This window comes from Salvelinus fontinalis, chromosome 33 (assembly GCF_029448725.1).
Source record: "Salvelinus fontinalis isolate EN_2023a chromosome 33, ASM2944872v1, whole genome shotgun sequence".
In the NCBI taxonomy this organism is placed as follows: domain Eukaryota; kingdom Metazoa; phylum Chordata; class Actinopteri; order Salmoniformes; family Salmonidae; genus Salvelinus; species Salvelinus fontinalis.
In genome coordinates, this window is record NC_074697.1 from 49,825,945 (window position 1) to 49,851,913 (window position 25,969).

Sequence of the window (25,969 nt, forward strand, 5' to 3'; positions counted from 1 at the left end):
TCTATTCATAATAAAGCCCTCATCTGCCTTACCAACACTATCAACAAGGCAAGTCCTACAGGCCCTAGTTGTCGCACCTGGACTACTGTTCAGTAGTGTGGTCAGGTGCCATAGAGGGACTTGGGAAAATTACAGTTGGCTCAGAACAGGGCAGCACGGCTGGCCTTTAAAAGTACACAGGGAGCTAACAATGATATGCATGTCAATCTCTCATCGCTCAAAGTGGAAGAGAGCTTGACTTCATCACTAGTGTTGACAAGCTGAATGTACCGAGCTGTCTGTTTAAAACTACTAGCACACAGCTCGAACACCAATGCATACCCCACAAGACATGCCACCAGAGATCTCTCCACAATCCCCAAGTCCTGGACAGACTATGGGAGACACACAGTACTACATAGAGCCATGACTACATGGAACTCTATTCCACATCAGGTAACTGATGCAAGCAGTAGAATCACATTTAAAAAACACAGCTTATGGAACATGCGCACGCACACCTGAGCTAGCACACGCACTCTACACACATGTACATTGTAATATTTTTGTATGGTGGTATTATATTTTGAATACATTTTGTATTGTAGATATGTAGTGGTGTAATGTTTTATATGTAATGTAAGTGCCTTAATGTGTTTGGTCCCCAGGAAGAGTAGCTGCTAATGGGGATCCCTAATATAAAAATGCAAATATTTGAAATGTGTAACTAAATCAAGTAAATCGTGATTGAGTTATATAATCTATATTGTTTTAACTTAAGACTACATTCATTTGATATCTTGAATGGCATATATTATATATTTTGCCATTTTAAGGTGAAGAATTTGAAGAAATATAGGCTTACTACTTCTATACGCTAATGCCGCGTTCATGTTCTAGTTGGAACTAGGAAACTGAAATTTCCGACTTGCTAACTGGTTGAATGCAGCACATTTATAACTACAACCAGTTATCAAGTCAGACATTTTAGTTTCCTAGTTTAAAGTAGCACATGAACGGTATTATACTCAAATACATATTTTTTTTACATTCAGTATCCTTGGTTTCTAATGCTCCGTATAGGTCGATATTTCATTGTGGCGGGAGTATAGATCCTAGACCAGGTGTCATAATCACCTGATGCGGTAACAACTGGGGTTGCGGTAATCAACTGGGGTGTAAATCATTCCTTTAATTCGGTTGCAAAATGTTTTGCAACAAACCGGTTACTCAACTGAAAACAATTGTTTCTATTGGACAAATTCAAGTAGGTTCAGGTTTTTTCCGTTTGGTTCTTAAACAGTTTCTGTAATGAATACACCTGCTGTTTTATGCCATCAAGCTTAGTTTAGCCCACAGGTGCATGTAATCTCCCATTAGTAGCATTTTAAGAAATCCAGCGGTAACCTGCAGAATCACGTTAAGTTCTGCCTGTTGGTTGCAATCAAGCCTCTGAATCTACTGAAATCACTTGTCACAACGTCATAATGGTTGACATGAGCACCCCCACCTAGCTAGATTAAGTAGGTAGAAGTTGGCCCTCACCCGGTCCTAGATCTGGGGTTAAGGGCAACTTCACCCTCAACACATGACGTGATGATGAGCCTAGATATAGCTCATTATCTGACTTATAGACACGGCTTGAAACGAGAGACTAGCCCAGACATGGTAGAAGAGTGTGACGCGGTATGCATTATGTAACATTTCTCAATCATAAAACAGTGGTGGCAGTCTCTCAGTTAGAGAGGGGGCCAGTAACCAAAGGGTTGCTGGTTCACGTCCCAGGGCGGACAGAGAGCAATCTGGTGCGAATCTCATGTACCAGCTACTGCCATTGTGCCCTTGAGCAAGGCACCTAACCGGATCTAGGGGTGCTGCTCAGCAGCTGACCCTGTGCTGCTTCTAGCCTCGTGTATGTGTGGTTTTCGGGGGGGGGGGGGGGTTGGGAATTTCCGATACAATAACATTTTGTTCTTGACTGTATTGTAAAATTAGAGATGGTCATTATTTAAGCATAAAGAAAGCAGTAAGGGTATATAGTGATTTACTTACATTTAGGATACTGATGGGAGAGTGCAGTGCGCTCTTGAAAAACAGAGCAAGGCTATCTTTCAGAGATGTATATTTGTAAGCTACAGGATAAAATACTGTGGGTTTAAGGTGACAAAGTAATTCATCCTTCAGATATGATCAAACAGTGCTGCTGATCATTGTGGTGGAGTACAGTTCTCATGAACATACACTAGATGGCAATGTCTCATGAATAACTCACCCATCAACATACACAGTATTTTGTTTCTATTCTGCAAGGAGTCATAGTATAGTAGCCTTGTTATGATGTGCCCATATTATTTGCATTTGTGTGTCTGAGTGTCTACACAACTATTTGCTAAGGCTATTTATCCACATACACCTAATATTAGGGATGCAAACCGGTATGTATCACGGTTTGTGGGCCACGGTAACGGTACAGTTTCGGTATCTTTATATATATAAAAATAGTTCATTGTTTAAAGGGTGATGTTTAAACAATATACTCTTTATTTTTTAATCGCTTTAACTTTCCATTCAGAAAAATGGCAGCATGGCCTGGTTTTTGTCTCTACTGTATGAAATCAAGGGGAGAAAAACATTCAAATTAAAAGTGCTTCTTAGCTTTGACAACCTGTAGCTCTTCATCTCCCAATCCAGTACATAGTGAACCGTCACAGTGAGGTAGCTTTGGAAGTCCAACTATCAGTGTAGAGGGCTAGATAGGGTGTCTGTGTCAATTTGTTTTCAATTTCTATCTGTGATGTTTCATAGTTTGGGAATGACTTTGCAGCTGAAATATGTGCGGGAGGGGATATTGTAACACGGTTTAAAAAAATTCATCAGGTGACGAAATCCTCAGTCAGTAACCACCAAATAGGGCTGCAAATCTTTGACTATGAATATTGACACTGCTTTCGTTATTTCTTTGTTTTACTGAATTTGTCACAAATTGTTGTTGGAAGGCAGCAGCGAGATTGTTGTGTTTTCGCTAACGAGTGGACTCTCCTTGCGCCAGCTCCACCTGCAATGGAGACGGCTGGGTGATGGCGACGTAAATGACACCATGTTAGAAGTGTTTCCACTCGAGTAGCCGACAGTGGCAAAGCAATGCTTGCAGACTGTACTTTGTTTATGTTCTTCTTACCCGCGTCATTGTATTGAAGGCTGAATACAAAATGTTCCCCCACAGCGGATTTGAAAGACTTCGGTGCCAATTCAAATGTGCCTCTCTCGGTCTCGCTAGCACTCGTTATTGTCAGTTGGGGCTGAGAATATTTGTTTTTAGTTTCCCCTCTCTTCATGGGGCCCCTTTTTAGGGAGGCTTTCTACTGAGACGTCATGGCAAATCGTCCATTAGTTGTTTAAAACCTGTTTGGGCTGCAAGCTGAATATTGAAAAAACTGGAAAATGTGTGCACATTTTCAAACGGCCTCCTAAGAAACTTTTTATTTTCCAATATGCATATATTTACTACTGTTGGATAGATAACAGTCTATAGTTTCTAAAAAGGTTTGAATTGTTTCTCTAAGTCGAACAGAAATATTTTTACAGCCATTTTCCCAGCCGAATTGAGATTTCCAAAATGCGATGTGTCTCTTTAAGACCTTCTCTATAAAAGGCCATTTGACTTGGGACCATAGAAACACGTCACACGCCTTCGTCAGGCTGTAATGCGGAAGTGAGAATTGAAAGGAGTCGAATATCTCGTCCATGGACTGAATAACACACCTTCTTGTGAGACCTGCGCAGTTAAAAAAAAATTCCGGGCGCGAAGCAGAATTTGGTCTCGGCTTCTGGAAGAAGGTAGATAACGTTGAATATGATCTCTGACTACGATATTATTTGATACATGTCACAAAATCATCCTAAAGTATGTTTTTTCAATATACTTTAATTAAATTATTGCAATTTATTCTGGACTTTAGATGTGATACGACGGAAGAATTTTTTGAAGAAACGCTGAGTAGCGCCGCAATGCTATTGTGCTTGCTAACCAAAGAGGGAAATAATTCGTTCTGGAACCCAACTAAAGACTCTACTGGACATTGGACCCCGTTACAACATTCTGATGGAATATCAACAAAGATAAGACCCAATTTGGGATGCTTTTTCATATATCTGTTGAGCTGTGCTGTGCTAACTGGCCTAACTGTGCTAGGCTAGCGCTTGACCAATGCTAGTGCTGACTTATGCTAGCTTATGTTGTTAGCTAATATAACGATATATTGTGTTTTCGCTGTAAAACACTTCAAAAATCGGAAATGTTGGCTTTATTCACACGATATCTGTCTTTCATTAGCTATCCACCATATGTTTTTCTGAAATGTTTTATGAGGTGTAATTAGTAGCCGACGTTGGTGTATGTATTTTCTCTGGCTACTCCCGTCTGGATTCAGACTCTAGCTATGTGTTAGCATTTTTGGTAGCATCAATGTAAAACTGATTTATAGCTAAAATATGCACTTTTTATGAACAAAACATAGATTTATTGTGTAACATGTTATATGACTGTCATCTGAGGTAGTTTTTTCTGGGCTCTTTAGGTTGGTTTTAGTTTATTTCGGTTGGCTTGTGCATGCTACTTGAATCATAATTCATACTTCATAATCATATCCATACGTGTCTGTCCACTTTTGTATTTGGTGGTGAGCTAACATAAATATATGTGGTGTTTTCTCTGTAAAACATTTTAAAAAATCGGACATGTTGGCTGGATTGACAAGATGTTTATCTTTCAAATGCTGTATTGGACTTGTTAATGTGTAAAAGTTAAATATTTTTAAAAAATAGATTTTGAATTTCGCGCCCTGCAGCTGTTGTCATTTTCGTACCGATTTCGGGCTTGCAGCCCAAACAGGTTAAGGGGGAGGGGGTCACTACATTTTTAGACATTGCTGTGGAGTAAAGTTTGTCAACCCTCAGGAGCCCCTAACGGCCACAAGCTACACACCGGGTTCTGTGGATCTGAATGTACAACGCGCGCGTAGTCTGCATCGTAATAAGCAAATTTAGGAAATTGACAGGCATACCGGAAGTCCGCGGTTCACGTGTGCGTATTGAACCATTGGGGGCGTACCGAATGGTTCGATAACATACTGTGTACTGTTGCATCCCTACTTAATATGCACACCTGTTCAACAGACCTGGGTTAAAATAGTATTTGAACTACTCCTGCCTGGAGTGCCAGATGGACAGAATGTGCACTCCTTGGTTCTATTGTGTCAGGAATGCTCAATCAAGCCCAGATATTTGAGATCATATTATTTGCTGTGCAGATGTTTTACAAGCAAAGAGAACTCCACTATAATAGATTTAAGGGGACTGGGAGGTGTTGACTCTGGGCCAGAGTGTTCTCAGTGTTCTCTGAGAACAGGAAAAACATGACACTGGCTTACATTCACGTCGACTTGAATGTTTAATGCTGATAGCTTGCAGGCCGGCGCGCAAGAGGGATTTCGTGTACTTAGTAACACTTTTTAAAAACACAATGCACTGATTGCCTCCCTCCTCATCCCACGGGAGATAAGGCCATCATCATCATCATAATCTCCCCCTGCCTCTACTGTGTGCTGTAGGTGGACTCAGCCAGATGCACACAGAGAGGAAGTTGTAGGAAAATTGTCCTATTTACTCACACTGGCACAAACGAGTTGGATGCATGCAACCTGACGCCTGTAATAATGCGCAGTGCGCTATGATGAACTGCATCTAACTGATTTAATCAAGTGGCAGCTGTTTTCATATACAGTGCATTCAGAAAGTATTCAGACCGCTTGACTTTTTCCACATTTTGTTACGTTATAGCCTTATTCTAAAATGGATGAAAGTTTTTCCCCCGCCTCAATATACACAATAACCCATAATGACAAAGCAAAAACAGTTTTAGAAATGTTTGAACATTTATTAAAAATAAACTTAAATCACATTTACATAATTATTCAGACCATTTACTCACTACTTTGTTGAAGCACCTTTTGGAAGCGATTACAGCCTCGAGTCTTCTTGGGTATGACGCTACAAGCTTGGCACACCTGTTTTCGTGGAGTTTCTCCCACTCTTCTCTGCAGATGCTCTCATGCTCTGTCAGGTTGGCTGGGGAGCGTCGCTGCACAGCTATTTTCAGGTCTCTCCAGAGATGTTCGATTGGATTCAAGTCCTGGCTCTGGCTGGGCCACTCAAGGACATTCAGAGACTGGGGGTGTAAACAAAGCCACTCCTGTGTTGTCTTTGCTGTGTGCTTAGGGTTGTTGTCCTGTTGGAAGGTGAACCTTTGCCCCATTCTGAGGTCCTGAGTGCTCTGGAGCAGGTTTTCATCAAGGATCTCTCTGTACTTTTCTCAGTTCATTTTTCCCTCGATCCTGACTAGCCTCCCAGTTCCTGCTGCTAAAAAACATCCCGACAGCATAATGCTGCCACCACCATGCTTCACCGTAGGGATAGTGCCAGGTTTCCTCCAGATGTGACACTTGACATTCAAGCCAAAGAGTTCAATCTTGGTTTCATCAGACCAGAGAATCTTGTTTCTCATGGTATGAGAGGGCTTTAGGTGCTTTAGAGGAGTAGCTTCCGTCTGGTCACTCTACCATAAAGACCTGATTGGTGGTGTGCTGCAGAGAAGGTTGTCCTTCTGGAAGGTTCTCCCACAGAGGAACTCTGTCAGAGTGACCATCGGGTTCTTGGTCACCTCCCTGACCAAGGCCCTTCTCTGATTGCTCAGTTTGGCCAGACAGCCAGCTCTAGGAAGAGTCTTGGTGGTTCCAAACTTCTTCAATTTCAGAATGATGGCGGTTACTGTGTTCTTGGACCTTCAATGCTGCAAAGATTGTTTGGTATCCTTCCCCAGATCTGTGCCCCGACACAATCCTGTCTCGGAGCTCTACAGTTAATTCCTTCAACCTCATGGCTTGGGTTTTGCTCTGACATGAACTGTGGGACCTTATATAGACAGGTGTGTGCCTTTCCAAATCATGTCCAATCAATTGAACTTACCACAGGTGGACTCCAATCAAGTTGTAGAAACATCTCAAGGATGATCAATGGAAACAGGATGCACCTGAACTCCATTTTGAGTCTCGTAGTAAAGAGTTTGAATACTTATGTAAATAAGGTATGTTTTTTAAAATTTGTAATACATTTGCAAAATGTTCTAAACCTGTTTTCGCTTTGTCATTATGTGGTATTGTGTGTAGATTCATGAGGAACATTTTTTATTTAATCCATTTTAGAATAAGGCTGTAACGTAACAAAATGTGGAGAAAGGGAAGGGGTCTGAATACTTTACTGAGTGTACTGTAGACTATTTCGCCATAGTCTAGGACCGGTAGGAACGCCGACTGAATAATCTGCTTTCTACTATTTAGCAAGAGGCAAGGCCTATTTTTTTTTATTATTTTTTTATAGGAGCCCATTTTTATTCTCAGCTTCTAAACAAACTAATCAATATTTTTTAAAGACAGCTTTTTCTATCCAGTTGCCCAGATATTTGGAAGCAGGTCACCATCCAAAGTACATATGCTTAAATCATCAGTGCTATGTTTATGTGCTCTAGAGAACAACATTTACACTGAAAAAATAAATAAAAATGTTAACGCTTCATGAGAAAGATCACAGAAATGTTCCATACGCACAAAACGCTTATTTCTCTCAAATTGTGCACAAATTTGTTTACATCCCTGTTGGTGAGCATTTCTACTTTTTCAAGATAATCCATCCACATTTATTTATTTATTTATTTTATTTTATTTATTTTACCGTTATTTTACCAGGTAAGTTGACTGAGAACACGTTCTCATTTGCAGCAACGACCTGGGGAATAGTTACAGGGGAGAGGAGGGGGATGAATGAGCCAATTGTAAACTGGGGATTATTAGGTGACCATGATGGTTTGAGGGCCAGATTGGGAATTTAGCCAGGACACCACATGACAGGTGTGGTTTATCAAGAAGCTGATTAAACATCATGATCATTACACAGTTGCTGGGGACAATAGAAAGGACACTCTAAAATGTGCAGGTTTGTCACACAACACAATGCCACAGATGTCTCAAGTTTTGAGGGAGCGTGCAATTGGCATGCTGACTGCAGAAATGTCCACCAGAGCTGTTGCCAGATAATTTAATGTTAATTTCTTTACCAACGTTGTTTTAGAGAATTTGGCAGAACATCCGACTGGCCTCACATTCGCAGACCATGTGTAACCACGCCAGCCCAGGAACTCCACATCTGGCTTTTTCACCTGCAGGATTGTCTGAGACCAGCCACCCGGACAGCTGAGAAAACGGAGGAGTATTTCTGTCTGTAATAAAGCCCTTTTGTGGGGAAAAACATTCTGTTTGGCTGGGTCTGGCTCCCAGTGGGTGGGCCTGGCTCCCAAGTGGGTGGGCCTATATCCTCTCAGGCCTACCTATGGCTGCACACCTGCCCAGTCATGTGAAATCCATAGATTAGGGTCTAATGAATTTATTTCAATTGACTGATTTCCTTATATGAACTGTAACTCAGTAAAAAATGTGCATGTTGTGTTTATTTTTTTTCGGTATACATGTTTTTATATATTTCATATATAAAGAAAGATCTTAGATGAGATTCTAATATTTTAGCCAGGCAACAAAGTTTTTGAAATAGGGTGAAAGTTATTTAGGTCACAAGGGTCACCACCTTTGTGAATGGGGAGTACCTGAGCCACCTTCCAAACCTAATTGTCAGGTAAAAAATGTAGGTTAATGATTCCACAATAATTAGGGGGGCAGAGAGCTGAATCAAAAATGGATCAAGTATATAAGCCCCAGTGGCTTATATGCTTGATGACATGTTGAAATTAAAACAAAGATCCCTAGAAGATGGCTTAACCACCGAGTCAGCTAGAGGCTGGGAGAGGGAATAGCAGTCAATTGACTGACCAGGGTCAAATACATCACTGGTTCTCTTAAATAAGAAAAAACTGCCAAGATAAAATGCTGGTTAAAAGTATACTTATTCCATTCTTCTCAGTAATGATGCCAGAGTCAGAACTTGCTTTGGCATGGAAGAAGAGGAATTTGTATGCTTCAGTGCATTAACTGTTTTCAAAAATTTGGAAGAGTCAGAGATGGCGCTAAAAAAGTAGCTTGGTTTAGCTAGCTTACTGTAATTTCTGGACTATTAAGCGCACCTGAATATAAGCCGCACCCACTGAATTTAAAAAAAAATATGAATTTTGTACATAAATAAGCCGCACATGTCTATAAGCCGCAGGTGCCTACCGGTACATTGATACAAATGAACTTTACACAGCCTTTAAACGAAACACGGCTTGTAACAAAAATAAATAGGCTTTTAAATGAAACACGGCTTGTAACAAAAATAAAAAAAATAGCAGTAAACAGTAGCCTACCAAGAAAGTCATTGGTCACTATCTTCCTCCTCCTGTGCACTGAAACCACTGAAGTCATCTCCTTCGGTGTCGGAGTTGAATAGCCTCAGAATTGCTTCATCCGATGTTGGATCGTTTGATCTTTCGTTCATTGTCGCTCTCGTCACTTTCATCTGGAGGCAAATTCCCCGCTAAGCTCATGCTGCCCTCTTCAACATGCAGCAGTCCAGCATGTCGAAACCCGTTGATGATAGTGGATTTTTTGACAATGCTCCACGCTGTCAAGACCCACTGGCATGATGGGAAGTTTGAGCGCGCTCGATTTAAGTCACATTATGTGACGGTGTTTAGTTTTTTGGCGGCATGAATCTTGTGAAAGCGGGAAAAATCCATAAATTAGCCGCGTCATTGTATAAGCCGCGATGTTCAAAGCGTGGGAAAAAGTAGCGGCTTATAGTCCGGAAATTACGGTAATTGAGATAGTACATCTGTTTCTCAATTGTCTGAAAGATTGCCAATCCATTATAGTCAGTTTTCCTTGCTTTGGCCCAGGCCTGGTTTCTCATCTTGATGAGCTCAGATAGCTCTGAAGAAAACCAAGGGTTAAATCTAAATATCACCCCTTTTAAACAATTCAGAGTTAATCTGGCAGAGGCATAAATACGGAGGATGCAGAGCCAAATCAGGGTCAGGAATAGAGGAGACGGTGGATAACTTACAGTAGAACATTTCATGTAAAAACCCTTGAGAAAAGGACATAATTCCTACCTGTGTCAGACATTATGTAATTTAGTTGCTTATTGTTTACTTGCTCATTGTTTACGACTCAAATTAATAAACATATCATTCATTTATAAATAATTCATTCATTCAGTTTTTTTCCATTTTATAATTAATGAATATAATTACATATTATGTATGGAAACTTTAACTTCAATACAATTTTATTGATCACAGAATGGAAATTAGAAACTCCCTGAGGGGCAATTAAAAACATCACTAATACCACTGATATAAACCCAACTCACTGTAGGGTTACACATCCAAACTCTGTCCTTTGCCATATAGGATCAGCTCTGTTCAAACGTCACACCTGGAGCACACAAGCGGGTATGATTGGAACAGTTGGAACACTTCCTCATGCCAACTCTCCTAGAGGACAGGAAACAGGCCACACCCACGGCAGGCAGCAAGTGGATTGACCCGCCTGCCCATTGACACCCAGCTGCAGCCCTGTGTTGTGTTTTCCCAGTTGATAGGGAAAGTGGTGATTGTGAAGGGTTCCATGCAACACACACACACACACACAAACACAAACACACACACTGTGTTCTCCGAACTGCTGAATCAGCAGTGGATATGAAGTTCTAATTTATGTATGCTAAAAGGCAGTTTAAAGGAGCCATTGCTAACTAGCGTTAGCGCAGTGACAAAGTCTACAAGAACAGCTAGCATGCAGAAACATAGAATGTTAGCTGTTCCTGTAGACTTCCAGTCGTTGTGCTAACACTAGTTAGCAATGGCTCCAGATACTACCTTCAACTTCCTTCAAACTGCAGGCAGAGACATAAACATGGTATCCATGAGTTCATGAGTAGACAAAGTGGCAAATTTACAAAATGTCACACTATCCCTTTAAACTCATGTGTAAGTCCATAAAAGGAGAGAAGAGTTACTGTATATATTGTGTTAGGATTCACTAGTGGCTTGAAACAGGCGCATGAACCTCCTTATTGGCCAATGAATGGGTGTACCCAAAGAGGGCAACGTCATGACAATAGCCTCATAGCTCTGCAATTATGGTTGATTTGATTTATTTCATTATCAGCATCAGCCATGAGCTTCTGATATTAACATGGAGTAATAGTTGTAATCCCCTTCCTCATTTCCCATTACGTTGTCAACTTCAGCGTGATCACATCACAGTAATCCATACCAGGGTTGGGGTCAATTCAATTTCAAGGCAGTCAATTATTGGACTGGAATTCCAGTTTACTTCCTGAATTGATTGACTTTAATTGAAATTGACCCCGAACCCTGATCAAAATCAAATAACATTTTATTTGTCACATGCGCCGAATAACCACTGGGGCGGCAGGTAGCCTAGTGGTTAGAGCGTTGGACTAGTAACCGAAAGGTTGCAAGATCGAATCCCTGAGCTGACAAGGTAAAAATCTGTTGTTCTGCCCCTGAACAAGGCAGTTAACCCACTAGGCCGTCATTGAAAAAAAGAATTTGTTCTTAATAACTGACTTACCTAGAAGAAAAAAAATTGAAAAAAATATTAATAATACAACAGGTATAGATAGACCTTACAGTGAAATGCTTACTTACAAGCCCTTAACCAACAATGCAGTTCAAGAAATACAGGGAATCAGTGACTATTTTAGTTGCGGTTCATTCACAATTAAAGTTTAATAAAGTATATATAATCTCGGTAACCCAGAACTAAAATCTTTTGATACTACACTATTGCTAGTAAATAGTTTGTAGCTGTGTCTTTACCTTTCAGTTAGAAATAGGCTATTTATGCTGCATTTAGACAGGCAGCTGTCACGTCTACCCCCGCTCCTCCTCTCTGGCGCTCGTTGTTGCCAGTTTACTCATCATTACGCACACCTGCCACCATCATTACACGCACCTGCACATCATGAGACTCACTTGGACTCTATCACTTTCCTGATTACCTCACCTATATCTGCCACTCCCTTTGGTTCTTTGATTCTGTTCCTGAGTTTTATCTGTACTCTACTTGTGTTTATTGTTTTGTTTTATGTTCCGTTATTTATTAAATTCACTCCCTGTATTTGCTTCCTGACTCCTAGTGTACACGTTACAGAATAACGCCTCACCAAAAGGAAGCAACAAGGGAATCCAAGATGGCGTAGCAGTGCAGACGTGGTTTGTTGTCCTCTCGTTTACTTTTTGTCTTTTTTGTATATATTCCAATTTATTTTTCAATCTCTTTTTCCATTTTTAAATTAAATATACCTTCCGGTAACCCGCCTCACTCAATGTGACACGGATCCGCAATTTTTTTTTTTTAGACCCTATAGCCAAAACTTTCATCAGAAGGTAGCCAGCTAATTAGCTAAGTTACTAGCTATTTAGTCATTGTTAGCCACTGCCTTTACCCTCTGCTCAGGCGCCAGCCATTTTTTTTTAGCCTGGATAATACCTGCCAGCCTCGGACTGTTTTTCTCCACTACAATGCCAGATTCCTGCCGTAAACCCTGGACCATTGATCATCACAGCTAGCTAGTTGCCACTGAGAGACCCAGCCCCGAAGCTAGCCCTGAGCCTGGCATATCTCCCGGCTAGCAAATGAAATTATCCCAACTACAATATCTCTTTCGCCATCTGGCCCGGTCCCTTCGTCGACACGTACCACCTCAACTGGTCAGCAGACGTAATTCCATCAGCTGTGCCTTCAATCGGCCTTTGCCGGACGACGGAGCAGACGCTTCTCCTTACCCCGGACTGCTAACTTAAAACGCTGTGTCTCCCGCGTGCTAGCGTAGTAAAGACTACCTAGCGGCTTCCCTGTTTCATCTATTGCTGTACACTGGACCCTATGATCACTTGGCTACATAGCTGATGCCTGCGTGACTGTTCATTTATCACGGTGCTCCACTTTGTTTACCTTTGTTTATCTGTCGGCCCTAGCCCCGAACTCAGGCCCTGTGTGTAGTTAACCGACCCTCTCTGCCCATTCATCGCCATTTTACCTGTTGTTGTTGACTTAGCTAGCTCTCCCAATCAACACCTGTGATTGCTTTATGCATCGCTTTATGTCTCTCTCTAATGTCAATATGCCTTGTATACTGTTGTTTAGGATAATCAGCATTGCTTTAGTTTACTGTGGAGCCCCTAGTCCCACTGTACATGCCTTAGATACCTCCATTGTCCCACCTCCCACACATGCGGTGACCTCACCCAGTATAACCAGCATGTCCAGAGATGCAACCTCTCTTATCATCACTCAGTGCCTAGGCGTTTCTCCACTGTACCCGCACCCCACCATATCCCTGTCTGCACATTATGCCCTGAATCTATTCTACCACGCCCAGAAATATGCTCCTTTTATTCTCTGTCCCCAACACACTAGACGACCAGTTTTGCTAGCTTTTAGCCGTACCCTCATCCTACTCCTCCTCTGTTCCTCGGGTGATGTGGAGGCTAACCCAGGCCCTGCGTGTCCCCAGGCACTCTCATTTGTTGACTTCTATAATTGAAAAAGCCTTGGCCTCATGCATGTTAACATCAGAAGCCTCCTCCCTAAGTTTGTTTTACTCACTGCTTTAGCACACTCCGCCAAACCTGATGTCCTTGCCGTGTCTGAATCCTGGCTAAGGAAGGCCACCAAAAATTCTGAGATTTCCATACCCAACTACAACATTTTCCGTCAAGATCGAACTGCCAAATGGGGAGTAGTTTCAATCTACTGCAGAGATAGCTTGCAAAGTTCCGTCATACTTTCCAGGTCTATGCCCAAACAGTTCGAGCTTCTAATTTTAAGAATTAATCTCTCCAGAAATAAGTCTCTCACTGATGCCGCCTGTTATAAAGCTCCCAGCTGTGCCCTGTACACCGTATGTGAATTGATTGCAACCCCATCTATTTTCAGAGTTCGTTCTGTTAGGTGACCTAAACTGGGATATGCTTAACACCCCAGCAGTCCTACAATCTAAGCTTGATGCCCTCAATCTCACACAAATTATCAAGGAAACCACTAGGTACAACCCTAAATCTGTAAACATGGGCACTCTCATAGATATTATCCTGACCAACTTGCCCTCCAAATACACCTCTGCTGTTTTCAATCAGGATCTCAGTGATCACTGCCTCATTGCCTGCATCTGCTATGGGTTCGTGGTCAAACGACCACCCCTCATCACTGTCAAACGCTCCCTAAAACACTTCTGCGAGCAGGTCTTTCTAATCGACCTGGCTCAGGTATCCTGGAAGGATGGTCGTTCTTTAAAAGTAATTTCCTCACCATCTTAAATAAGCATGCCCCTTTCAAAAAATTTTAGAACTAAGAACATATATAGCCCTTGGTTCACTCCAGACCTGACTGCCCTTGACCAGCACAAAAACATTCTGTGGCGGACTGCAATAGCATCGAATAGTCCCCACGATATGCAACTGTTCAGGGAAGTCAGGAACCATTACACACAGTCAGTCAGGAAAGCAAAAGCTAGCTTTTTCAAACAGAAATTTGCATCCTGTAGCTCTAACTCCAAAAAGTTTTGGGACACTGTAAAGTCCATGGAGAACAAGAGCACCTCCTCTCAGCTGCCCACTACACTGAGGCTAGGCGACACGGTCACCACCGATACATCCACGATAATCGAAAATTTCAATAAGCATTTCTCTACGGCTGGCCATGCTTTCCTCCTGGCTACCCCAACCCCGGCCAACAGTTCCGCACCCCTCGCAGCTACTTGCCCGAGCCTCCCCAGCTTCTCCTTCACCCAAATCCAGGTCGCAAATGTTCTGAAAGAGCTGCAAAATCTGGACCCGTACAAATCAGCTGGGCTAGACAATCTGGACCCTCTCTTATAACCAGTCTGTTCAACCTCTCTTTCGTTTAGTCCGAGATCCGAGATTGGGTCGGAAACTTTCCGCAAAATTTTCAAGGGGAAGTTAAGCCCGAGAATTTGGGGAATTTTACTTAAATTCATCAAAAAAGTTAGCTTATAAAACAGTGAACCTTTTTTGTGGAATACACAAGGCAATTCTAGGTCTTGTAGCATATTTTGGTTAAACTATCCCCAATTCAATGGAATTGCAACCCTCTGCATGCACAGTACATTCTTCTATCACATGTACAGCTGATTCTCAAGATCTTGCACACTAATGAGATGCTATTGAGCCCACACTACTACTGTAATGAACACGAGGGGAGACAGAGAGCTGGTTTCAAGTGCAGGGCGCAGCAGGTGTTTATTGCAAAGGACCACAGGAGGCGGCAGGTAGCTGGGTCCAGGGACAGGCAGAAGGTCATACACAGGGTGTCCAAAAAGGCAACAGTACAGGCAGGGAAAAGGCTAGTATCGTAGTCCGGGAGATCAGGCAATAGGTAGATAACAGGAAATCCGATAGGCTAATGTACAGGCAGGGAATAGGCAAAAGGCGTCGTTAGTGAGGCAGGCAAAAACTATCATACACGGGAGCAGTAAACCACGGGAAAAACAGAGTTTTGAAAGACGTGTGGCACAAAACAAACAATACCTCAGTGATGGGGTGCAAAGAACTGAACAAAATAGTGTGTGATAATGACATACCCCTCAACCAGTATTCTACAAAAGCACAGACACAAGGGACAACAGACACACCGGTCTCTACAGTGCATATGATCTGAAGGCAGTCATCAATGACCTTGGACCACAGAAGTATTTGCACTGGTGACAGACAATGCTGCGAACATGAAGGCTGCTTGGTCTAAAGTGGAGGAGTTCTACCCTCACATCACACCCATTGGCTGTGCTGCTCATGCATTGAATCTGCTGCTCAAGGACATCATGGCACTGAAAACAATAGATACACTCTACAAGAGTGCCAAGGAAATGGTTAGGTATGTGAAGGGTCGTCAAGTTATATCAGCAATCTACTTCACCAAGCAAAGTGAGAAGAATAAGAGCACCACATTGAAGCTGCCCAGCAACACCCATTGGGTTGGTGTTGTCATGTTTGACAGTCTCCTGGGGGGGAAGGAGTCTCTCCAAGAAATGGCCATATCACAGTCTGCCGATATGGACAGCCCCATCAAGAGGATCCTCCTGGATTATGTATTTTGGGAGAGTGGTAAGCAGCCTGAAACTCCTGAAACCTATAGCAGTAGCCATTGCACAGATTGAGGGAGACAATGCCATCCTGTCTGATGTTCAGACTCTGCTTGCAGATGTAAGAAGAAATACGTACTGCCCTGCCCACTTTACTGTTGCTCCAAGCAGAGGAAACTGCAGTTCTGAAATACATCAAAAGTGTGAAGACTTCTGCCTGAAGCCCATACACACCGCAGCGTACATGTTGGACCCCAAGTATGCTGGCAAGAGCATCCTGTCTGGTGCAGAGATCAACAAGGCCTATGGTGTCATCACTACCGTGTCTCACCACCTTGGCCTGGATGAGGGCAAGGTTCTTGGCAGTCTGGCGAAGTACACTTCCAAGCAAGGGCTTTGGGATGGAGAAGCAATATGGCAGTCGTGCCAGCATATCTCATCAGCCACCTGGTGGAAGGGACTTTGTGGATCTGAGGTTCTTTCCCCTGTTGCCTCCATCATCCTCCAAATCCCACCAACATCAGCCACCTCAGAGCGCAACTGGTCCTTGTTTGGGAACACACACACACAACAGGCTGACAAATACAAGGGTTGAAAAATTGGTGGCCATCCAGGCAAATTTTATGCTTTTTGAGCCTGACAACGAGCCATCCTTAATAAGGTTGGAAAGTGACAGTGAAGATGAGGCCTCAGTCTGATGTTCAAGAGGTGGACATTGAGGAGGTCCAGGGAGATGACATGGAAGCTTGAGAGGAAGACAAACAAAGCTTTAGGTTCTAGACTATAATTTTACCGATGTATGTTGAAAATGTTTTTGGGAGATACGATGGATCACTTGGGATCATTCAATTTTCCCTTTTGTTGTTCAGTGAAATCATCCCATGTGAAGAGTCAACTCATTTAATTCAAGTTCAATTCAAACTAAATTGCTTTATTTCTATTGGAAGGATTATCATTTGCAATTGTCTACTTATAAGGTAAAGGGTTTATGTTTCTGTCTCCATATGATATGGTAAATATATCCAATGCCAAAAAGATCTACATTTCAATGGTATTACTATTAAATTGCATATATTCCCGTTAATTCCAATGAAAAGTTTACACCTCTGAATATTCCCCAAAATGTGCAACCCTAGCTGACAGACAAATATTTTGCCTCTGAATTCCACTTGGATATATGCTATACGCTTTCTTTATCAATTAGGTTTACAGTATAAGGTAGAAAGAAGCAGTGCCTCAGTACAGCCGGTATCCAGCTGGTTCGTGTGTGTGGTAGGTAGGCTACAGGTACAGATACAGGCTACTAGCCTAGGTGCTAGACAGTGGTGTAAGGATACCTTAATAGAAAATGACTCAAGTAAAAGTGAGTCACCCAGTAAAATACTACTTGAGTAAAAGTATTTGGTTTTACATTTATTTAGTATCAAAAGTAAATGTAATCGCTAAAATATACTTAAGTATAAAATGTAGCCCTACATGTAAAAGTATGAATCATTTCTTATTCCTTACATTAAGCCAACCAGACGGCACAATTCTTGTTTTAATTTATTTATTTATTTATGGATAGCCAGGGGCACACCAACACTCTGACATCATTTACAAATAAAGCATGTGTTTCGTGAGTCCGCCAGATCAGAGGCAGTAGGGATGACAAGGGACGTTTTTTTAATAAGTGTGTGAATTGTACCATTTTCCTGTGCTGCTAAGCATTCAAAATGTAACGAGTACTTTTGGGAGTCAGAGAAATGTATGGAATAAGAAGTACATTCTTTTCTTTAGGGATGTAGTGAAGTAAAAGTTGTCAAAATTAATAGTAAAGTACATATACCAAAAAAACGACATAAGTAGTACCTTAAAGTATTTTTTACTTAATTTACGCCACTGTGGCTAAGTTTGCTTTACCTCATCCCCCGCTATATTGCGCGCAGGAAGTATGAATGATGCACGAGATCGGTTTGCGCGCCCAGGAAGTATGGATCGCTTTGCGTGATGGAGACCTGCCTTTCTCATCGACTTTGGTAAAATTATGTTACCGAACACATGTAAACTGCTAGCGCACCTCTTGCCAAGCAGCCCACCTCCTGCCAAGCAGCCCACCATCGCTTTCGTTTACACTGACGGACCCCCCCCCCCCCTCTCGCTTAACCGCTCTCCTGCTCTCTCTCCCTCCCTCCCTCACAAACACACACACGCAAAAATAGTTATTCTCCCTCTCTTTCTCTCAGCCTCCGAGAATTGCTTGTCTGAACCACAACCACGTAGGATTGCATAGTTAGAAAAAGAAAGGCTGCTTGCAAACCGGGCGACGAAGAGCAGGCTTCACCGGTTGCTCTGATAGTACTTTTCACTACAGGCTACAGTGAGATTTGTGCTTAGATTTTTCCAACAGGGCACAGACGTCAATTCACATTGGTTCATATTAATTTGAAAGAATTTACGTGGAAATAACATTGATTCAACCAGTGTGTGGCCAATGGGTTTGAATTATGTCAGTTTAGGATGCTCATTACCTGTGATTATGAAGGCAACAGATTTTCGACGGTCCTCCAATTTGTTGTGACTCTCCGTCTTCCAGAGAACATTGGGGTTTCGAATTTAGATACATTTTTTTTAAACCTGGGGCTCGCGTGTCGAGCCCGTAGTTGAGCAAAAGACAATGCCGTCCGCGGGCTGCGGGGCTAGTGAGTGAGCAGTGTGTCTGCGCACATCCAGTACGCTGCTGCCACTGAACTCAGATAGTTGTGGAATGTCGAGCACTGGAAATTTAAGAGGAATGAAAACGATGGATAATGAAACTATTTACGGGACATTTTATCTGGATACCTGGGAATAATCTGGACTGGAGATAAAGAGCAATACCTTGGAGAAATCTGCACAATATACATTTATGAATTAATGTATTTAGAGATATAGTAGCCTACCTATTTGTAAAGACTGCCAGTGCAATATTTTATATGAATATCGACGTTAACATTATTTGGATCACAAATATGTTTGATTTCAGCATTCAGCAAGTTGTCATTTTATTCACCTTACCTACATATTTGTCATAATGGGGCACTTATGCAACCTCATGCATTGGACCAGCCATAATCAGCACCCTCAGCAATATATTGACAACATCTCCCTCATAGAAGATTTGGATACGATTCAAGTGGTCTACACTCAGGTTAATCTACCGGGGAGATGGCGGCGGCGCTCGCCAGCTCCCTGATACGACAGAAACGTCAAGCAAGAGAGGGAAACAGCGAAAAGGTCGCCACTTCCAAACGGCGCACCGGTCCCAGCAAAGATCCCCGCTCCTTGTGCGAGAGGCATATATTTACTGTCTTCAGCAAAGTTCGGTTTTGCAGCGGCAAGAAAAGACCAGTCCGCAGGAAACCAGGTCAGTGACCTCAGAGCAGCGCTGCGTTCAGTACATAAAAACCTAATAGAACGTTCAATTTAACGGAAACTGTACTGACCGACCATGGAAAAACGGGGAGGGGTTGGGATGTGGTATAAAAATGCACTGCTTCCCTTTAAATACTTAACCCATTGCTTCAAGCCACACCCCGCACCCCCACTGAGCGGAGCAAACATATTATCTCAAAGTCTGTTCAAGAACATACAGTACAAGTACGTTTTGGGAAATGGTGTCTTTCAGTACAAATCGTTCTGCATTTTAGCAAACGTTCAAGCAAACTGAAAGTCATTTTTTTGTTGTTGATAATCACAGGGTATGCTGTGATTAGTCACGATTAATCGCAAATTAAGAATTTGATCAAATTAAACTATAATCTAAGATTTTTTTAAATATAAAAAGCATTACAATAATATTGACTTGTTGATTATATACAAAGTATTGATTAGAAAAATGGAAACCTCAATGTCAACTTGTTTTGACATTGCATTGTTGTTTTTAGCTGTACAGATAATGCATTTTGGATGTTTTCATTGTATTTTGGACGCTTTCAGACAATGAGATTAATCGCGATAAAAAAAAAAAAATTGTGCACTAAAATTACAAAAAGCTAACTAAAGTTAACTGATTAACTCAGACAGACCTAATTCAAAATAAATCTCTTTGTAGAAAAGTATCTGTTTACATTCATTCCAAAAGCAAACACATTCACCCATTTTCAAATACATAAAAATGTAGTTTAGGCCTGTGTAGTAAATGTAACAAAAACCAATGGACAGCTAACAATAACAGATGCTAGCTAGGACGAAATGGAAGGATAGCGATCACCTTTCACTAAGCTAGCTAGCAGTTAGCCATTAACATGCAATGATTAGATACACATTTCATAGAAAGTAACCTTCTAAAATACATCTAATTACCGTGGTTCATATGTACACATTTAAATACACTCAATATGAGGTCTCGTTTGTAAAAAAAAAAAAAAAAAAATTGAACTATTTAAGAGCCGAAACATTTATAATGGAAATAAAATATATTTCAGAAACGCCATCTTGTTCTCATTGACTTGCATACAAACATAACTAGCTAGCTAGCTACATAGCTTGGCTACACTCATGTAAATGGGAAAATCTCACTTGGTCAAAACAATTAAATTATACATGAAAATTACCAGAACTCAACACCGTTTAGTTAAACATGTTATCTCTAGATTTTTTAAACATAACCATGGGTAGAAACAAAAAAACAGGATAAAAATAAGGAGACACTGGGAGCTAGCTTCTCTGTTATTTTCACTGGGCTTCATCCCACAGTCACGGACCAATGTACGAAAAAAAGAGGCGGTGCCTGCAGCAATAACACTCCGAATACCTCTAACTTGTGGTAGTGTTAAGTATACATGTATATCAATGCAACTCTGTGGAGGACTACAATAATAATGGAGTGGATGAGCTTACAAGTAAGAAATTATTATTTTGTATGATCAGCTAGGCTAAGTAACCTTTTCGCAGAATATGCAATTTCACATTCCACATGTTAACACCACCTTTTCACATGTGAGGAGTATAACACTATTTCACCCACACGTGTGAACTTACAATTGTGAAGTTTTCTTACATGTGAAACTGCAAATGTGAACTTATTATCCTAAGTTCATCATGTGAGAAAAGACAAAAAAATTGAATAAATTGTTGTTGTGCGGGTTTCTCCAGTACATGAAGTGAAGGAAGGCACACTAACGACCTAGACCAGAGCTATCAGTCCATGTTAAGGTGAACTATTGTTGGTGAAGAATGCTTTATTGATCCACCAATGGGCCAATTCTCACAGTTCGGCTACAAGCAAGTTAGTCAGCGGTTTAAGAGTATCATATCTAGCACCGATAGATGAGAGATCCTTTATCCGTATCCCTCCACCTTTTCAGTGTTTCTATCATCCACTGGGTCTGCCTCATCAGTGTTTAACTGGCACACCGACTTGCTCTAAATAGTGCTGTATTTTAGTCTTCTTCTGTCTCTTCGTGCATGATTTGGGCGTCAAGCGGCTGTAGTGCCAAGTTTATCTGTCCCACATTGTGTGCCCTGTTCATGATTTGGAGGTGGCTTCTTAGACCGTTTGTTTTTCGGTTCGGTTTTGATCCACCAACTGAACCTTTTTTTATCTATAAGACTGGGAGATGGTTTTCCACTGATTAGTGTTATGTTGATATCTGCATGCTCTGAATGGCCCTAAAGTACAGTCGTGATTAACCTCTTCCTTTTATTCTCTTTACCTCCTTTTATGCTCTTTACCATTGAGTGATGGTCTGAGGAGATGGCGCAAGAGAATCTGTCTGCCTCTCTGTCATGATGGGAGGCATTGTTTGCTTCTGTGTCATCACATGTATCACATGGCATTTCATTCATTATGTAGCCTATCACATGGTACTGCAATAATGGGTACTAACTCAGGCTTACACTATAAGACCAAGAGTTTGTCCTGATCACGCGACCAGACCAGGAAGAGCTCTGGGCCTTAGTTGTAGTCTAGTTTTTGCTAGTCTGTCCCTAATCATTGAAAATGGTATTAAGAGTATGAGGGCATGGCATTCAAGTGTTTTGGTGTCTGAGTGACCTGGGCCTTGTTCATTGCAATGGAAAAACAAAAATGACTATTCTTATTGGACACATTCAGGTAGTTCCTCCTTGTTTCAGTCCATTTTATTATGTTTGCTGCTTAATGAACATGACCCAAGCAGCTAGCTGACCCTTATCCCCGTTGTGTTGTGTTGCAGAGCCGCAGCTGAAGGGCATTGTGACGCGACTGTTCAGCGAGCAGGGCTTCTACCTGCAGATGAAGCCGGACGGCACCATAAATGGGACCAAGGACGAGAACAGCGACTACAGTGAGATTATATGACACACATTACACTTCCCAACATGCACATCTCCTATCATGCACATCTCCTATCATACAATCTTAAAGTACAATACACTTTGTCCTGGTGAGGTCACGTGAGTACGAAGAAATGCCTAGCCGCTACGATAACAAATGCCATTTCATCATGATAGTGTACATGGATATTAACAAACCACAATCTAGAATTCCACAGAGATCACCTGTGCAAGCCTCACCACTCCACGCACACCCGTCTGCATTGCCTTCACACACCTGTCGAACAGGGTTACGTTTGTGTCACCTTCACAAACACAAACAACTCCGTGTGTGACCAGCTACATCTGTGCAGACACACTGAAAAGAGTGGAGTTGAGTAGAGAGGAGTGATGGATGGCCCGCACTCTGTCGCTGTATTTCTCAGCTAGGCGGGCCGCTTCACCCCAACTATAATTGTCATCGCTCTCCACTCTGTTTTCTCAAACAATCTATTAACTGTTGGGCCAGGAGCATTCCCCTCGATCCGTCTGGCAGGAAGGTGATCTGTCCCCTCCCTGACTTACATGTAGTATCAGCCTGGAGGTACACAAGTTACGTGCATGTACACCGTGACTTGTGTACGTTGTGCGCGCGCACACACACACACACACACACACACACACACACACACACACACACACACACACACACACACACACACACACACACACACACACACACACACACACACACACACACACACACACACACACACACACACACACACACACTAAAGTGACAGATAAAGTTGATGTCCAGAGCAAAGGGTTGGCCCTGTAAGTTACTTTTATCCAAAGCGATTTACAGTCATACAGTACGTTCATACATTTTTGTATGGTGGGTGGTCCAAGCTATCGAATCCACAATCCTGGCATTGCAAGCGCCGGGCTCTACCAACTGAGCCACAGAGGACCACACATCCAACCTGTCTCAATAGATATGAAGAGTATTAAGTAAGTAGTTAACCTGTGTGCTTGGTTGACTCACACACAACAACTTTTTACCCTATCTATGTCAGAGTGTGTGTGTTAGTGCTGCAGCACACACTGTATTGCAGGGGCGAGATTACCTACTGTACCTGGCAGTCGTGTAACGGTAGAGAAGAGTGGGCGGCGGCAGCCACAGTTCCCACAGTAACTCAACTCGCAACTCTGCTGAACAAAAAACTATTCGGCAAAGAAAAGTCAAACTTCCTCCCCTTTCTCCTCTGCTATACCAGGGGGGGAGAAGAAGAAGAAGGCCTCTCATTGTATCAGAAGGAAAAGATCACAGCATATGAGTCTCCAGAGCTTTAGGGGAAGGAGAATAGAAGAAGAAACAGCTGGCAAGATGTTGGGCTTATTTCTTTCACATCTCCTACTCATTTTGAAGAGATAGATGGAATAGAGAAGTCAGAAGGATGTGATGTAAACTCAATGAGCTCTATGAGATGGAGAGAGGAGGAAAGAGAAGAGAGGAAAGCTGATAAGAGGAGGGGAAGAGAGGAAAAGATGGGGGAAAGAGAATAGAGGATGTAAAAATGGCTGATAAGAGGAGGATAGAAGAAAAGAGAGGAAAGGAGAGGTTGGAGCTGGTCCAAAAACTCTTGTTTCCCGGTCCAAAATGACAGGCAGCCGCCTGCCCAGTTGTGCTTTTTCAGAGTGAATGTATGGTGGGTGTACAGTACAATATGTGTTTTCGTGTAGAGAGAGAGGATTAATGCCTGGTGAGCTGTGTAGCCGGAGGGCTCCTTCTTCACACAGGAGCTCAGTTGCACCCACTCACGATGCTGGAGTATTTTTGCATCCCCTCCTTACCCCGTTGGATTTGTGTCCTCGCGGATTATATCACCTATCCCTCTCCGTTAAAAAAACAACAACTTTTATCTGCCTAGCCCACATCAGCGCATCCGATAGGCTTAGCGTTGTTACGTGATCCATGAACGATCGTCCCAGCTCTGCTTTGTGAGGATTGGCATTGTGGAGCTCCATAAGGTTGGCGTTAACATGAGGTTTATGGGTTGCTGAAATTAAAGTGCTTTTTTTTCTGGGCTTTGGCTCAGAATCCAGGAAGCAGTGGTGAGAAATGCTGCCAGGTCTTAGGAGGGTTTTAAGGATATGATGTTAAAGGGACAATATGGGATTGGTACATACATTTTTGGACCTATAATAAATTATTTGATACATAGCCATTGATTCTTAAAAAATATAATTGATAAATGCTTCATGAGCGTAGTTCAACTGTCACCTTAAATATAAGCTATCTTAAATCCATATTTTGTAAACAATGTAATTGTAAACAAACACTGTATAGCCTAAAAACATTGTTAGGGCATGTACTCAATCCATAGCGCAGCGCTGTGGACAGCTGACAATTTCGTTTTTTAAGGTCATTTCCAATTGAGCTGACATGTACAGCATTTCCCGTGACTGCAGTCACCATGATAGCGAGAACATTGCCTTTTACATTTTTCCAAATCCCAGATTGCCCCTTCAAGTTATGAGCATATTAGGATGAATGAGGTAGGAGCTGAGGGTGATGCAAGGAGAACAGTTAATGCAGGGATCACTGTCCTGTGTGGCTAAGTTGGTAGAGCATAGTACTTGCAATGTCAGGATACTGTGTTCGATTTCTGCTGGGGTCACCCATACAAAAATGTATGCATTTTTATTTATTTTATTTCACCTTTTTTTTAACCAGGTAGGCTAGTTGAGATTAAGTTCTCATTTACAACTGCGACCTGGCCAAGATAAAGCAAAGCGGTGCGACACAAACAACCACACAAAGTTACACATGGAATAAACAAACTTATAGTCAATAATACAATAGAAAAAGTCTATATATAGTGTGTGCAAATGAGGTAGGGTAAGGCAATAAATAGGCCATAGTGGTGAAATAATTACAATATAGCAATTAAACACTGGAGTGGTAGATGTGCAGAAGATGAATGTGCAAGTAGAGATACTGGTGTGCAAAGGAGAAAAATAAATAACAGTATGGGGATGAGGTAGTTGGATGGGCTATGTACGGGTGCAGTGATCTGTGAGCTGCTCTGACAGCTGGTGCTTGAAGTTAGTGAGGGAGATATGTCTCCAGCTTCAGTGATTTTGGCAGTTCGTTCCAGTCATTGGCAGCAGAGAACTGGAAGGAAAGGCGGCCAAAGGATGAATTGGCTTTGGGGGTGACTAGTGAATATACCTGCTGGAGCACGTGCTACGAGTGGGTGCTGACCAGTGAGCTGAGATAAGGCGGAGCTTTACCTAGCAAAGACTTATAGATGACCTGGAGCCAGTGGGTTTGGCGACGAATATTAAGCGAGGGCCAGCCAACGAGAGCATACACGTCGCAGTGGTGGGTAGTATATGGGGATTTGGTGACAAAATTGATGGCACTGTGATAGACTGCATCCAATTTGCTGAATAGAGTGTTGGAGGCTATTTTGTAAATGACATCGCCGAAGTCAAGGATCGGTAGGATAGTCAGTTTTACGAGGGTATGTTTGGCAGCATGAGTGAAGGATGC

At 42.1% G+C, this 25,969-nt stretch overlaps 1 protein-coding gene across 5 annotated transcripts in view; it reads left to right on the forward strand.

The window, feature by feature from the left end:
• The window catches only part of LOC129832482 (fibroblast growth factor 12-like), a 111,054-nt gene that overhangs the window by 57,969 nt on the left and 27,116 nt on the right, over window positions 1–25,969 (forward strand). For 3 of the 5 annotated variants that reach the window (XM_055896589.1, XM_055896587.1, XM_055896588.1), the window contains one exon: window positions 22,329–22,439. In XM_055896589.1, the coding sequence (XP_055752564.1) occupies window positions 22,329–22,439 (111 nt within the window). Of the gene's footprint in view, window positions 1–18,361; window positions 19,538–20,989; window positions 21,015–22,328; window positions 22,440–25,969 lie in introns of those variants that run through there. The other 2 variants (XM_055896586.1, XM_055896590.1) reach the window with 2 other exon arrangements.